Source organism: Epinephelus lanceolatus, chromosome 17 (genome assembly GCF_041903045.1).
Source record: "Epinephelus lanceolatus isolate andai-2023 chromosome 17, ASM4190304v1, whole genome shotgun sequence".
NCBI lineage: Eukaryota > Metazoa > Chordata > Actinopteri > Perciformes > Serranidae > Epinephelus > Epinephelus lanceolatus.
In genome coordinates this window covers 39731712-39745295 of record NC_135750.1, presented here as the reverse complement: position 1 = coordinate 39745295, position 13584 = coordinate 39731712, and the positions used below count along the sequence as shown (strand labels likewise).

General features: G+C 43.6%; 1 protein-coding gene across 1 annotated transcript in view; it reads right to left on the bottom strand.

Annotated features, from left to right (window-relative positions):
* Positions 1-13584, bottom strand: part of pdzd8 (PDZ domain containing 8) — a 133826-nt gene that overhangs the window by 92018 nt on the left and 28224 nt on the right. Inside the window, exon 3 of the mRNA XM_033613455.2 lies at positions 4489-4591. Coding sequence (XP_033469346.1) covers positions 4489-4591 — 103 coding nt within the window. The remainder of the gene's footprint in view (positions 1-4488; positions 4592-13584) is intronic.

Here is a 13584-nt window from a genome sequence, read left to right as displayed (position 1 = left end):
CTCTCAAATGTTGCCACAGGTCTCATCTATTCACTCATGTTTTCATCTTTTTCATATCTTTTACCGTTTTTCATCTGTGCCTCTCAAAGTACCATGAGCAAAAGTGGAGAAATTCTCACTTTACAATGGGTGTGTATTGCATGGAATGCTGTGAGCTAGAGTGGAGAGGGCTCTAAAAATCGTCTAAAACTTTTGTCTTTAACTCGCTGCCATGGCCACAATTTTCACTGTACACACACAATTTATACCACAAAACGTAGGAAAATTTGTCCAGCTCACAGATATGTTGACATGGAATCTCTCACACGTACACATTTTTGCTGAGTGGCTCCAAAGCGAAGGGAGCGCTGATTTTTTTCTCATTCACTCCCATGTAAACTCAGAGGAGAAATTTCTGGAAACAGCTGGGGTGCAACACATTTTAAACTCGCTCCCCTGACCACATTTTTGACTCGAGAAATATAAAACGCGACACGCGCGTTCACGAGACATGGCTGTCTCTCAAAATCACTTTATTTTCTTGCTTGGACCAACGGTTTGGGTATGCGAAGCATTTGTTCGAGGAGTTAAATCCCTTTATAAACAGCCTTTGGTGATCTGCTCTCCTGACGTGTCTGTGTCTGCCACAGGTGCGGGCAAGTCATTAATCGCCATGACAACGGCTGCACACACAGACACAGCCACAGGGTTCTCTGGTCTGTGTGTCTCACAATCTTTAAAGGACAGATTACAGCAGCAGAAACTTCATTTGAAACAGAACACACACATTATTAACCCCTACAGTGCCAAAATGGGCTCTCTAGCGCCACATAGGTGCACTAAACTGGCCACTGCAGCCCGTAGGAATGTCGTATCAAGATCAAACCAAAACTGGAGTGTTCGACCTACAAATAACACGCTAACACCCATGACCTAAATCCAACAGGAAGTGAGCTATTTGCCCTTTCAAAGTAAGATTTCCCCTCAAATGTGCTCTTAAAAAAAAACACATCTCCTCCTACACCGTTTATTGTGTCGGCTTTAAAGACGCACACATACCAGTTCAACTGCTGCTAAACAGATCTTCTGTATAACTTTATCTCTCTCATGATCACATTATTTTGATGATTGGACCAACGGTTTGGGAATCGGAAGAACTTCTTCGAGGAGTTAAATCTCCACTAAAACAGGTCTCTCTGTGTTCTGTCACTCTCTCTCTCTGCTCTTCTGCCAGGTGCACTTACTTCATCACCATGGCAACCGCTGTCACACACAAACTCACAGAAACATGATGTGTGTGTGTGTCTAAATCTTACATGCAGACATGACATGGGCACAATCTCCATTTTAACCCTTTAGGTGCCAGACTTTATTGAGGAAAATATTCCATTTTCATTTCAACATTTCAAAAGGCTGTGGCTTGAAAGTGGTGAGAGATAAAGGCATACTGTAAATGAGAAAATTATTCATCATGACCCAAAGTTTGTCATGGGAGTAAATTAACTTATCTAATTTGCATATTGTGACGTCACTAGGCAGCAGCCATATTGGATTTCATACATCTCAGTAAAACAACATTTTGAACATATTTACATAGTAAATTTATTTTGTTTTGTGTTGTTTTTGTTGTCTCTTCCTCAAAATAAAGGACGAGGAATCTGATGGGAATAAATTCACTCATCTAATTTGCATATCGTGACATCACTTATCCATACCTACAGCTACAGAAAGCATTCAAACATCAAAACGTTCAGCTCTGTAAGGATTTTCTGATGTTTGTGGCAACATGTTTGATATTTCTAAATAATTCACAGTGACGACATAAGCTGGGGCCCGAAACGGGCGCGAGTGCGAGGTCCCGCCAAACGCTGCTTGCAGCTTTAATTGTAAATTATTTTTGTGAGAGGAATTCATCATGTTTTACCTACATTTGAGCCATTACCTCCCTGTTAAATTGTAATGATGTGCCACACTTTATAAAGTCAGTTTCAACATGAGCCCTATGTCTCGCTGATCATCTTTTAATGTTGAATATTTATGATGATAAAAATACCACAGTGTGTCCCATATATTGACGAGACATGATATGGCTCGCCCGCGCTCTAGTGTGCTCACCTCTGTGTGTGTGTGTGTGTGTGTGTGTGTGTGCGTGTTTGAGTTTGAGTTTGTGTGTGTGTGTGTGTGTGTGTACGCATTGGGGCGAAACTCTGCCATGCGCGATACAGAGAGCAGAGAACTGTAAACGTGTGACCATGTAGAGACAGAAATGACATAAGATGAATAAGATAAGGCTATTTAGTTTGTTTAATAAAAGGACAAGGTATAGACCTGCTGTATAGGCCTGGATATGAAGCGTCCGTAGCGCCAAATAATATAACGGTAGTTTCTAAAGAGCTAAGACAAAAAAAAAATAATAATAATAATCAGCAGCAGCGGTCATATTTCAGCTGGTAGTTGCATATAGGGGAAACACTGGCCCTCCAGAGGCAGATCAGTATGTTAGTCATTTTTCTTTTGATTACTGAAATGTTTAACCATTAATCCTTTGCCATATTTTAAGTGTAACCCTTCACCATAACATACCACTAGTGTGTTTATCAGTAAAAATAGAACATTTTTCACACATAAAAAGCACAAAGATGTTGAAATCTAGGCATATACTATCATAACTTGGCTCTCAGAATTCACCAGAATGATGCTTTTAAATCAAAAATGTACAAAATGTTCTCCCGGGACAGCATGCTCCCGGACCCCCCTAGAGGGTTCGGTTGTGAATCTACAGTGTTGTGGCATCTGGCCCCAGATGTTTCCCAACAACAATTTTGTATACAAACTCGTTTGTATTGTGTTTGTGCTTGCAAAGTTTTTATAAAACAGGAACATGCTGCACCTATTATGATGTAGAATGAACTGCTGTTTGGGGAATGCTGTGGTTAGTTATGGGAGGGATGCCTAATATTTCACTGCCCCCTGCTGGATGAGGAACATTACAAAAAGTTGTGGGTTTTGCTGAAACCAGAGCCAGCAATTAGGGCTGACATTTCACTCTGAAATGGTCATTAGTCACTTCAAAACATGCCTGATGTGAGAACTGTAATATCTTCAAATTGCAGCAATTAGAAAAGGTTTGCCGGAGGGGCCTGAAAATTTTCTTTGCCACTCCAAATGTCAATAATGGGAGAATCTTATCAGTGCAAGGAAGATGAAAATAAGCTTGTATTAATGTGTCAATGAAACAAGGTGTCCAATATGTGGTATCTGCAGAGGAGGTGTTTGTGGTACAATTTTTAAAGATAAATCAGCGGCTATAGTTGGACACAAATAGAGCTCAGCAACAGGTGAAGTTTTCTCAATGAACTGTGAATTTTGTGAGCTGTCAGTGGAGCACTCTTTGTTACTGACAATTATTTGACTGTTACAGCTCTTACAGAGAGATAACACTTCACTTGTACCCACTCTCTCTGCAGAGAACACTGAAATACACAAAGTGAGTAATGACAACTAAGACAGTCCTATTCTTAGGTACTGATACTGATACTCCATCAGTGTCCAAACTTAAATCTGGAACATTTTTTAGTGTGGCTTAAAGGGTAATTTTATTTTTCAACCTGGATCTTATTTTTGTCTCTAAGTGACTAACTGGAGCAGCAATCTTTTAAAATTTTACTACTATTGAGCAATAGGGCTGCAATCAGCAGCAACCCAACAGGCTGCAATGTAACCACTCAAGGCATCTGTGCATCCTTAATTTGTGTCCACTAAAGGTGTCTGTTTTTGCCACCGACAGGCTCAAATTATGAATTTAAGGGTCTGACAACATTATGGAGGGGAAAGACTTTTTTGTTTAAGAGTAAGATGTTCTTTGTTTACCAAACCACCCACAGGCTATCTGAATTGTGAAAAAACTGTGCCCCCTACCGTGTCATCACTGAACTACTAAATGGACCTGTGTTGCAATGAGCACTTTAAACATCTTGCACCTTCTATTTTTATTTATAGGTATGCTGCTCCTGCACGTTTATTTTCTTTAACAGGGAGTTTTAAGATACACACACACACACACATATATATATATATATATATATACATACATACACACACATACACATATACATACATATATATATATATATATATATATATATACATATATATACATACATATATATATATATATATATATATATATACATATACATATACATATATATATATATATATATATATATATATATATATATTATGGTGTGTATATATACACATACATATACACAATCCTGGCAAAGTCAAAGGTTTTCTTTTTTTAACTACTAACTTTTGTACCTTTAAACTCTTTGTATTGTACATCAAATGTACACTTTCATGTTGATCTGGAAACAAGCACAACTCTAAAACTTGCTTTCTGTACCATGACGTATGCTTCCCTGCAACCCTAAACCGAGGGGATGAGAAGTGGAACAAGAAGGAGAGGAGGAGAGTAAAGCAGAAATAATAAGGAGGAGAACCTACCCGTTTGATGGAGCTGCGAGTCTTCTCCTTCCACTGGTGGCTGCTCAGCTCCAGGGTGCAGTGAACATAGGTTTCTCTGTCATAGGAGCCCAGAATGAACAGTCTGCAGCAACATGACACAAGACACGTGAAAGCAACTGTGAGATTCTACCACAAACGTGTAGAAGCACCAATAAAGTCAAAACAATATGTATTCACTGTGTATCTCTCTGTACCCACTGTTGATTTCTCTGTGCTCTTTTTACTGGGTTGAATTGACCTGGACAGCGAGGAAAAGGTGATGTCACATATTTCTTTGCCCCAGCAGGATTAAGCAATATTTGAATCAAAATCTGATGACACTTTTTGGGTTCACTGGTTACCATTAATTAAATCTGATCATATGACACACACACAGTTCTGATGAAGCTCATTAGCATTGAGTTTTCTGACTGCTGAATTTCAGTAAATAATATTTGATGTTTGTTTATCTCTATAGTCTATTGTCTTTTAAAATTACATGCCCCCCTTTTTTAACCTGCACCATAGCTTTTATACTGCACTATTTGGTGTAGTTGTCCTTGTTTCTCTGCACTTCCACCACAACGGAGACTGACTGCTGCATCATTTTTTTATTCATGATATATTCAGTATCATATCAGCTGACCTTCCCTGTACAGTAATGTGCAGTAATACCTTGTCGTTCCATTGTGAGCAAAGCTAATATGTAAATACTTTTCATCATATCATTGGCAACATTATGGATTCAACAAGAATTATTTAATATATGCTGTGTAATAAATGAATACTCTCTTGAGACTTTTCAGCAACTCCAAGCACCAGTCCCATAACTACAAATGGACATGCATCAAAACCCAAACAGCTGCTGGCTTGACAGGTTTTACATGGTGCTGTTGTTGCCCTGTGCTGCTCTGTTTTTCTGTCTAGCCCTGTCTGTGTCCTTGCACCGTGACATCAGCTATAAATGTGTTTATCACCGTGAGGAAAAAAATGGACGTATGGCTGAAGAACATTTGAAAAGTGTCAATAGTGTGAGACTCAAGGTCAATGCGTGAGAGTTGGCAGTCCTGCTTAACATACACTACTCAAAAAATGAAGGGAACACTTAATGGTCTCAGTGTAACATCAAGTCTGTTAAATTTCAAGGATATCAATCTGTCCATTTAGGAGGCATAAGTGACTGTTAATCAGTATCACCTGCTTTGGTGCAAATAAAAGTGACAACAGGCGCAATGGTGAGGCGAAGCAAGACAACCCCCAAAAAGGGAATGGTTTTACATGTGGTGGCTATAGACAGTTGCCCTCTCCTTAGCCTTCCTGACTGATTCTTCTCTAGTTTTCTGTGCTGCTAGTGTTCTTGTCATTACTGGTAGCATAAGGGGGTACCTGCAACCCAATCAGGTTGCACAGGTAGTGCAGTTTCTCCATCCATACGTGCGGTCAAAAAAAAAAGATTTGCAGTGTCTCCCATAGAGTGTGGCTAACCAATCCGAGCCCGACGGGTCCCGATGGGTCCCAATGGTACCCGACGGGTCAGGCCGGGTTCGGTCAAAAATGTATAAATTGTATTCGGGCTCGGGCGGATTCGGTCAGCTTTCAGTGAAAATGTAGTGTAAAAATAAATAAAATCCTATTGTCTGTCCTGTTTATTGCTTGGGGACTGTTATTTACGTGACAACACCTGAACAGAACACACACACACATTGGCTGTTTCTGCTGTTCATCTCTGAAACTCCAGAGACAGCGCCAGTAATTCTGTAGCAGTAGCAGTTCGGTCAGTTCGTGGTTCTCCTGACGGGCCAGAGCACAGAACTGGGCTGTGCACACTTCAACACCCTCTAGCCAAGCTCACAAACCTCCACCGGGCACCCACACACTCAGCTGCTCGAGGGAGAACGGCTATTATATTTTTAACTGCTGATGACACTGCGTAATGTGTGTGTGTTTAAACAATCTACTAACAGAATAGCACAAATCAATGCCTTTTTACGGTCATTTACAAGGTGTAACTGGGTAAATAGCCTGTAACCATAACAACTGTGTGACACAAACTCAGTACTTTAGTAATTAAATAATGTCGGGCTCGGTTCGGTTTCGGACATAACAAAACAGAAAGACTGTCGGGTTTGGCTAGGTTCGGGTACTTTTCTCTCGGACTCGGTCAGGTTTGGACAGAAATATGCAGCCCGTACCGCACTCTACTCTCCCAGCACAGTCTCAAGAGCATGGAGGAGACACCAGGGGACCATCCGTTACACGAGGAGAGGTGGACAGGGCCATAAAATGGCATCAACCCAGCAGCAGAACTGGCATCTGCTCCTTTGTGCGAGGAGGAACAGGAGGAGCCCTACCAGAGCCTTACAAAATGACCTCCAGCAGGCTACTGGTGTGCATGTTTCTGACCAGACTGTCAGAAACAGACTCCATGAGGCTGGCATGAGGGCCTGACGTCCTCTAGTGGGACCTGTGCTCACAGCCCAGCACCGTGTGGTTGGAATGGCATTCACCAGGAAACACCAGAATTGGCAGGTCCATCCATTGGTGCCCCCTTCTTTTCAAAGATGAGAGCAAGTTCGCACTGAGCACACGTGACAGGCCTGAAAAAGAGTTTGGAGACACCGTGGTGAACGTTACGCTGGCTGTAACATCATTCAGTTTGGTGGTGGGTCAGTGATGATCTGAGAAGGCTTATCCTGGGGGGGTCGCACAGACATCCATGTCATAGCCAACAGTAACCTGACTGCTGTTAGGTACCGGGATTTCATCCCAATTATCAGACCTAACACTGGTGCAGAGGGCCCTGGATGAAAAATGCATTGATGCCATTGAGCTAAATCCAACTGAGCACCTATGGGACGTTATGTATCTGTGCATCTGTACTGCCACAGACTGTTCAGGAGCTCCCTGATGCCCTGATCAAGGTCTGGGAGGAAATCCCCCAGGACATCAACTGCTGACTCATCAGGAGCATATGGGCCAACAGGGGCCATACACACGACTGAGTCACATTATGAGTTGCTGTGATAAAATTCACCAAGTTGAATCTGCCTGTGATTTCAATTTTTAGGGCCCAAGCACCAACTGCAGGCGGGACAGGGTCTGTCAAAAGTTGGGAATAATCTATTTAAGACATTGATGATGCTTTACTGTGAAAACTGTGAGTTTTCGATGAAGAGCATTGCCATGGTGCAGTGGCAAATTTTGATGCTTTGAAATAATGACAAAAGTTGCTGCAACTTGACTCCACGTCTGCATATCTTTTCAAAATTTCACACATATGATGAAAGTCCAGCCCTGAAAACATCCACAGAGGAACTCCAATCACACCCACCTATATGCTGATAAAAAGTCTTAAGACCTTGATGATACTCATAAATGAAGCTTTTGAGTTTTAATGAAACGCTGTCGCCATAGTGACACCCTATTCACTATAAAACAAGAAGTTGTTTTTAAAGGGGCAAGGGATGCTTGAAAACTCACAAAACTTGCCACACAAATCAGAAGTCCTAAATTGTGTCGTCTGATACGATTTTTGCTTTGATGTGCCAAGGCGACTCAATCAATCAATCAATCAATTTTATTTATAAAGCCCAATATCACAAATCATAATTTGCCTCACAGGGCTTCACAGCATACGACATCCTTCTGTCCTTAGGACCCTCGCAGCGGATAAGGAAAAACTCCCCAAAAAAAACTTTAATGGGGGAAAAAAAACCGGAAGAAACCTTTAGAAAGAGCAACTGAGGAGGGATCCCTCTTCCAGGATGGGCAGATGTGCAATAGATGTCGTACAGAACAGATCAACATAATAAATTAACAGTAATCCGTATGACACAATGAGACAGAAAGAGAGACAGAGAGAGAGACAGAGACAGAGAGAGATGCAGGACAGACGGTAACGGTAATAGCTTACAACAACATTAATGAAACTAATAATATTATAATTATGATTCTGGCTATTATGGTACAACATGTTGAGATATATTAATATCTGATAGTATACATATGTGACAATAATCATGTGTATAATAACAGTAGAAGTATGACTCAGTAGCGCCCCCTACAAAATTTCAACCGAGCAGCCCCCACATTTTTCCTAGAGATATGAAAATTGGTAGGCATATGTAACAGCCCAAGATGAACGAAAAAGCCTCTTGGCTTTTGAACATACTTTTGTGCATTTCTGGCCATTTCCAGGGAGCGTATTTTAACAAACTCCAAGATATTTCACCAGATCAGTTTCAAAGTTGGTGTGTCCCATCAAAAAGCCTTAATTATGGAAAGTTGTTCGAAGCTTCATGGTCTTTCAAAGTCTCACATTCAAAGACCTTGATGAAACTGACCTTTCGGGAGCAGAGTACCTCGCCCGGTAGCGTCTGGTGGCCGGGCCTTAGGCCATGGGACCTGGTCGGGCTCAGCCTGAAAAGACAACATGGAGCCGTCGCCCTGTGGGCCCACCACCCGCAGGGACACAAATCGGGGTCGGGTGCATTGTGTGCCAGGCGGCAGGCATGGGCGGGGCCCCTGGCATGCGGATCCCTGGTGTCGTGGACTGGCTTTTGGAACGTGGAATGTCACCTCTCTGGTAGGGAAGGAGCTGGAGCTGGTGCGGGAGGTGGAGCACCTCCATGCACAGCACCGGTTCTGGAACCAAATTTCTGGAGAGGGGCTGGACTCTCGCTTTTTCTGGAGTTGCTCAGGGTGAGAGGTGCCGGGCAGGTGTGGGGATACTCACAAGCCCCCGGCTGAGTGCCGCTGTGTTGGGGTTCTCCCCGGAGAACGAGAGGGTCGTCTCAATGCGACTGCAGGTCGCAAAGAGAAGGTCTCTGACTGTTGTTTGTGCTTGTGCACTTCTGTTTGAGTCATGGACTAGCCATAACGAACACCATGTTCGAGCAAAAGGAGGTTCATAAGTGTACTTGGTACCCAGAACACCCTAGGCCAAAGATCAATGATCGATCTTGTGGTAGTATCAGCAGATCTGCGGCCGTGTGTCTTGGACACTCGTGTGAAGAGAGGAGCAGAGCTGTCAACTGATCACCACCTGGTGCTGAGTTGGATCAGATGTCGGGGGAGGCTGCCAGATAGACCTGGTAAACCCAAACGTGTAGTGAGGGTGAACTGGGAACGTCTGGCTGAGGACCCTGTCCGTGGAGTCTTCAACTCCCAACTCCAGGAGAATTTCTCGTGCATCCCGGGGGAGGTTGAGTCTGAGTGTTCCATGTTTAAAGCCTCCATTGTGGAGGTGGCTGCTAGGAGCTGTGGTCAGAAGGCGGTGCCTGTCGGGGCGGCAACCGAAGAGGGAGGCTGTCAGGCTGAAGAAGGAGGCCTTTCGGCAAGGTGCTGGGTGTGGATGAGATTGGCCCTGAGATGCTGAAGGCTCTGGGCACTGTTGGGCTGTCTTGGCTGACACGCCTTTTCAGTGTCACATGGAGGTCGGGTATGGTGCCTGCAGAGTGGCAGACCGGGGTGGTGGTCCCCATTTTCAAAAAGGGGACCTGAGGGTGTGCTCCAACTATCGGGGTATCACACTGCTCAGCCTCCCGGGTAAAGTTTACTCCAGGGTGCTGGAAAGGAGGCGCCGACCGATTGTCGAACGTCAGATTCAGGAGGAGCAATGCGGATTCCATCCTGGCCGTGGAACTCTCTTTACCCGTGCGAGGCTGCTGGATGGGTTATGGGAGTTTGCCCATCCAGTCTACATGTGCTTTGTGGACCTGGAGAAGGCTTACAGCCGCGTCCTTCAGGGGGTCTTGTGGGAGGTACTACAGGAGTACAGGGTGCCAGGCTCGCTGCTACGAGGCATCCGGTCCCTGTATGTCCAAAGTGAGAGCTGTGTCCGCATACTTGGTGTAAAGTCGAACACATTCTCGGTGGGTGTTGGCCTATGGTCATCAACTCTGGGTAGTGACCAAAAGAATGAGATTGGGAATACAAGCGGTGGAAATGAGTTTCCTCCGTGGGGTGGATGGGCTCAGTCTTAGAGATAGGGTGAGGAGCTCGAACATCCGGAGGGAGCTCGGAGTAGAGCCGCTGCTCCTTCGCGTCAAAAGGGGTCAGTTGAGGTGGTTCGGGCATCTGATTAGGATGCCTCCTGGGCGCCTCCCGCTGGAGGTGTCCCGGGCACGTCCCATTAGTAGGAGGCCCTGGGGCAGACCCAGAACACGCTGGAGGGATTACATATCTCGTCTGGCCTGGGAACACCTTGGGGTCCCCCAGGAGGAGCTGGAAAGCGTTGCCGGGGAGAGGGATGTCTGGGGTGCTTTACCCGGCCTGCTGCGCCCATGACCTGGTGGATGAAAATGGATGGATGGATGGATGGATGGATGGATGGATCGATCGATGGATGGATGTTCGAAGGTTTTGAATATGTCAAATGCTGTGGCCGTCATGGGCCGGCGCATTTCAATGTCTCCAAAATCACACAGGAAGCTGTTGTAACTTGACTTTACAGTGTCCAATCTGCCTCACTTCACATGCTGCATTAGTGGTGAAGCCTAAAGAGACATAAATGTCTAGGGCTGTAGTCAACCAAAGAAAATCTTGGTCGACTAAAGTCATACATAATCTTCAACTAATCGATTAGTCGTGGGAAAAAAAAAAAAATCTGCACGTTACTTTTACTTCTGCGGTGGTGTGTCTGTCACTCTGCAGTTACACCTCCAAAACGCTAGTCGGCGGTGGAGGACTGTGTTAAGTGCTGTAAAATTTAGTTGATTCAAAACACACATTAAATATGGCTTAATAGAGACAATTTCAAACACAAGTACACAAATCAGTCTCACTATAAGTCGCAGAATTGACAGACAAACACTTGTCTTTATCTGGACACATTTCCCTCACCAATACAACACGCTAACGTTATTAGCACAAGTCTATGGCATTTTACATTGTATAAATTAGCCTAGTGTCTAGTGATCTTTTCCTCTTCTCATCTAAAACTAGGGACAACGACAACACTTAACAAAGGTAACAGCACACAGTTTGGCTCCATGACAACTCACAAAGTTCACTGACAAAACAACTGTCCTGTACTAAACATGTTTTCCAAGCAAATACAACACGCTAACGTTATTAGCGCCAGCCTATGACATTTTACATTGTATACATTAGCCTAGCGACGAGCAGAGATTTCCTCTGCTCATATGAAGCCAGGCTAAATCCCAAAGATCACACACAAGACTTAAAATGCTATTTTAGTGGAGGCTTTACTGTCCACACAATTTAGCGTTTCTGATCTATGAAATACAAGTAAATACAAGCTTCGTCTACACTGAGGGAAACAGTGTCAGTATACAGAGACTGACAGGAGGTCTGCGTCACCTCAACGCTGAGCGTAGGGTGGGCAAGTTCAACTTTTTGTCAACAAAGGGGGTGTTTTCACAGGTACCTTAGCCTGTCCCCCCCGCTGCAGGAAATAATAGATTAATCCTGGAAAGCTATTGATGTAGCACTTTTCTCCTTATGAAAGTAACACGCTGATTATTCGACCAATGAGAATTTGGTCGGACGAGAACATGTTGACCAAATAATCGACTGGTCGACTAGGAGACTACAGCCATATAAATGTCAATATTTAATTTTTCATTTAGCACCACCTACTTAAAGCAAAAAATTGAACATGTCCATATTTAGCACTGTGTGTGTGGCAGCAAAAGGCATTCTCTGATCTCTGGACAGTTCATGTCCAGTGGAGGGCAGTGTGGCTCTGTTAATGGATGTGATGCACTGACTTGTATGATTTGCATGTTTGATGTATCTGGAGTATGCATTTTCACATCATAACTTTAGACATTTCACAAAGCATAAGAACACAACATGCCTGTTGAGAAAGACAGAAACAACAACAAAAGTCGATCATAAAAAAAACACAGCAAAGCCTTGAAAATTATATTTATTGGAGCAAGGTTTCAGAAAGTTGTCATTACAGCTTAAAGTTAATATGATCAATCAAATAAAAATTTGTAGACATATGTGAAATTATGAGGGATGGAAATCACAAGTTTCATTAAAATATATTGATTTTTTGGACAGCAATTTGCTGATATTACAAAGTGTGCCATAAAGTTTTCATCAGCAGTTTCTATGTACTGTAAGTATGTTTTTAAATTAACACATTGTTATCCTATTCTTATGACAGGTATAGACATTTATGAACACAGGAGGCACAAAAGGAATGGTACTGAAGTTAATGACATTTGTCAGGTCTTCACTGCACCCACACTTGATGTAGAAAACACCATCTCACTCCTGCATGCAGTGTTTGACTTTCACAGAAAAGGACAGCCATGTCAGCCGGCGTCCTGCTAGCACCGCTGAGTTGCACAAAGGTGCAAGGGCCCGATCATCGCTGCTTGCAGCTTTAATTTACTTTGATTTTCTGTGTGATTTTGAATGCAGCCCTCAGTGGGTTGATGAATTTGATTTCCATTGACTGATGAATAGTTAAAAGACTAGTCAAGAGGGGTTTTTTTAGCTGTTGAGAGACCCCTGCACATCTCATCCAGGGCTGCAATGATTTTGCTGGATACTGAGCAATGGGGAAAGAAAAAAAACTCTCAAAGGACCTGCAAGAAAAGGCAGTTGAACTTTACAATCAGGAAAAACATATAAAAGATTTCCAAAGATTTAAAAATGCCAATCATTAATTGTTCAGGACGCAAAGAAAAACTCATAACAACTTCAGCTGGAATACAGGCCTCTCTGCAGGAAAGTGGTTAGGGTTGGGTCGGTTCTCGGTAATACCAATTCGGTTCAGTACTCCGTCTTGGACCGGGGTTTTTTTTTTTTTTGAGACCGACCGGACCGCATACTTGGGCTACAACGCGGAAGTGCGCTCAACTATGGAAGCCTGAATGACTGCGGACATTCCTCGCGGAGTCCACTCCGCTTATAGTACGCCCGAGTCTGTGAGGACCTGTGTCTGCCTCTTTGCCAAGTGCACAGCGAGCAGGAGAGAGAGGGGGTGGGGGTGGGGCGGGGACTGAGTTAGGGGGTGCGAGTGCACCTGCGCCGAGGCCTCTAATGTAGCCTGGGGAGTCGATAATGGCGGACAATTTAGTCTCGAAGAAATCAAAGAATGCGCCACTATGGCAA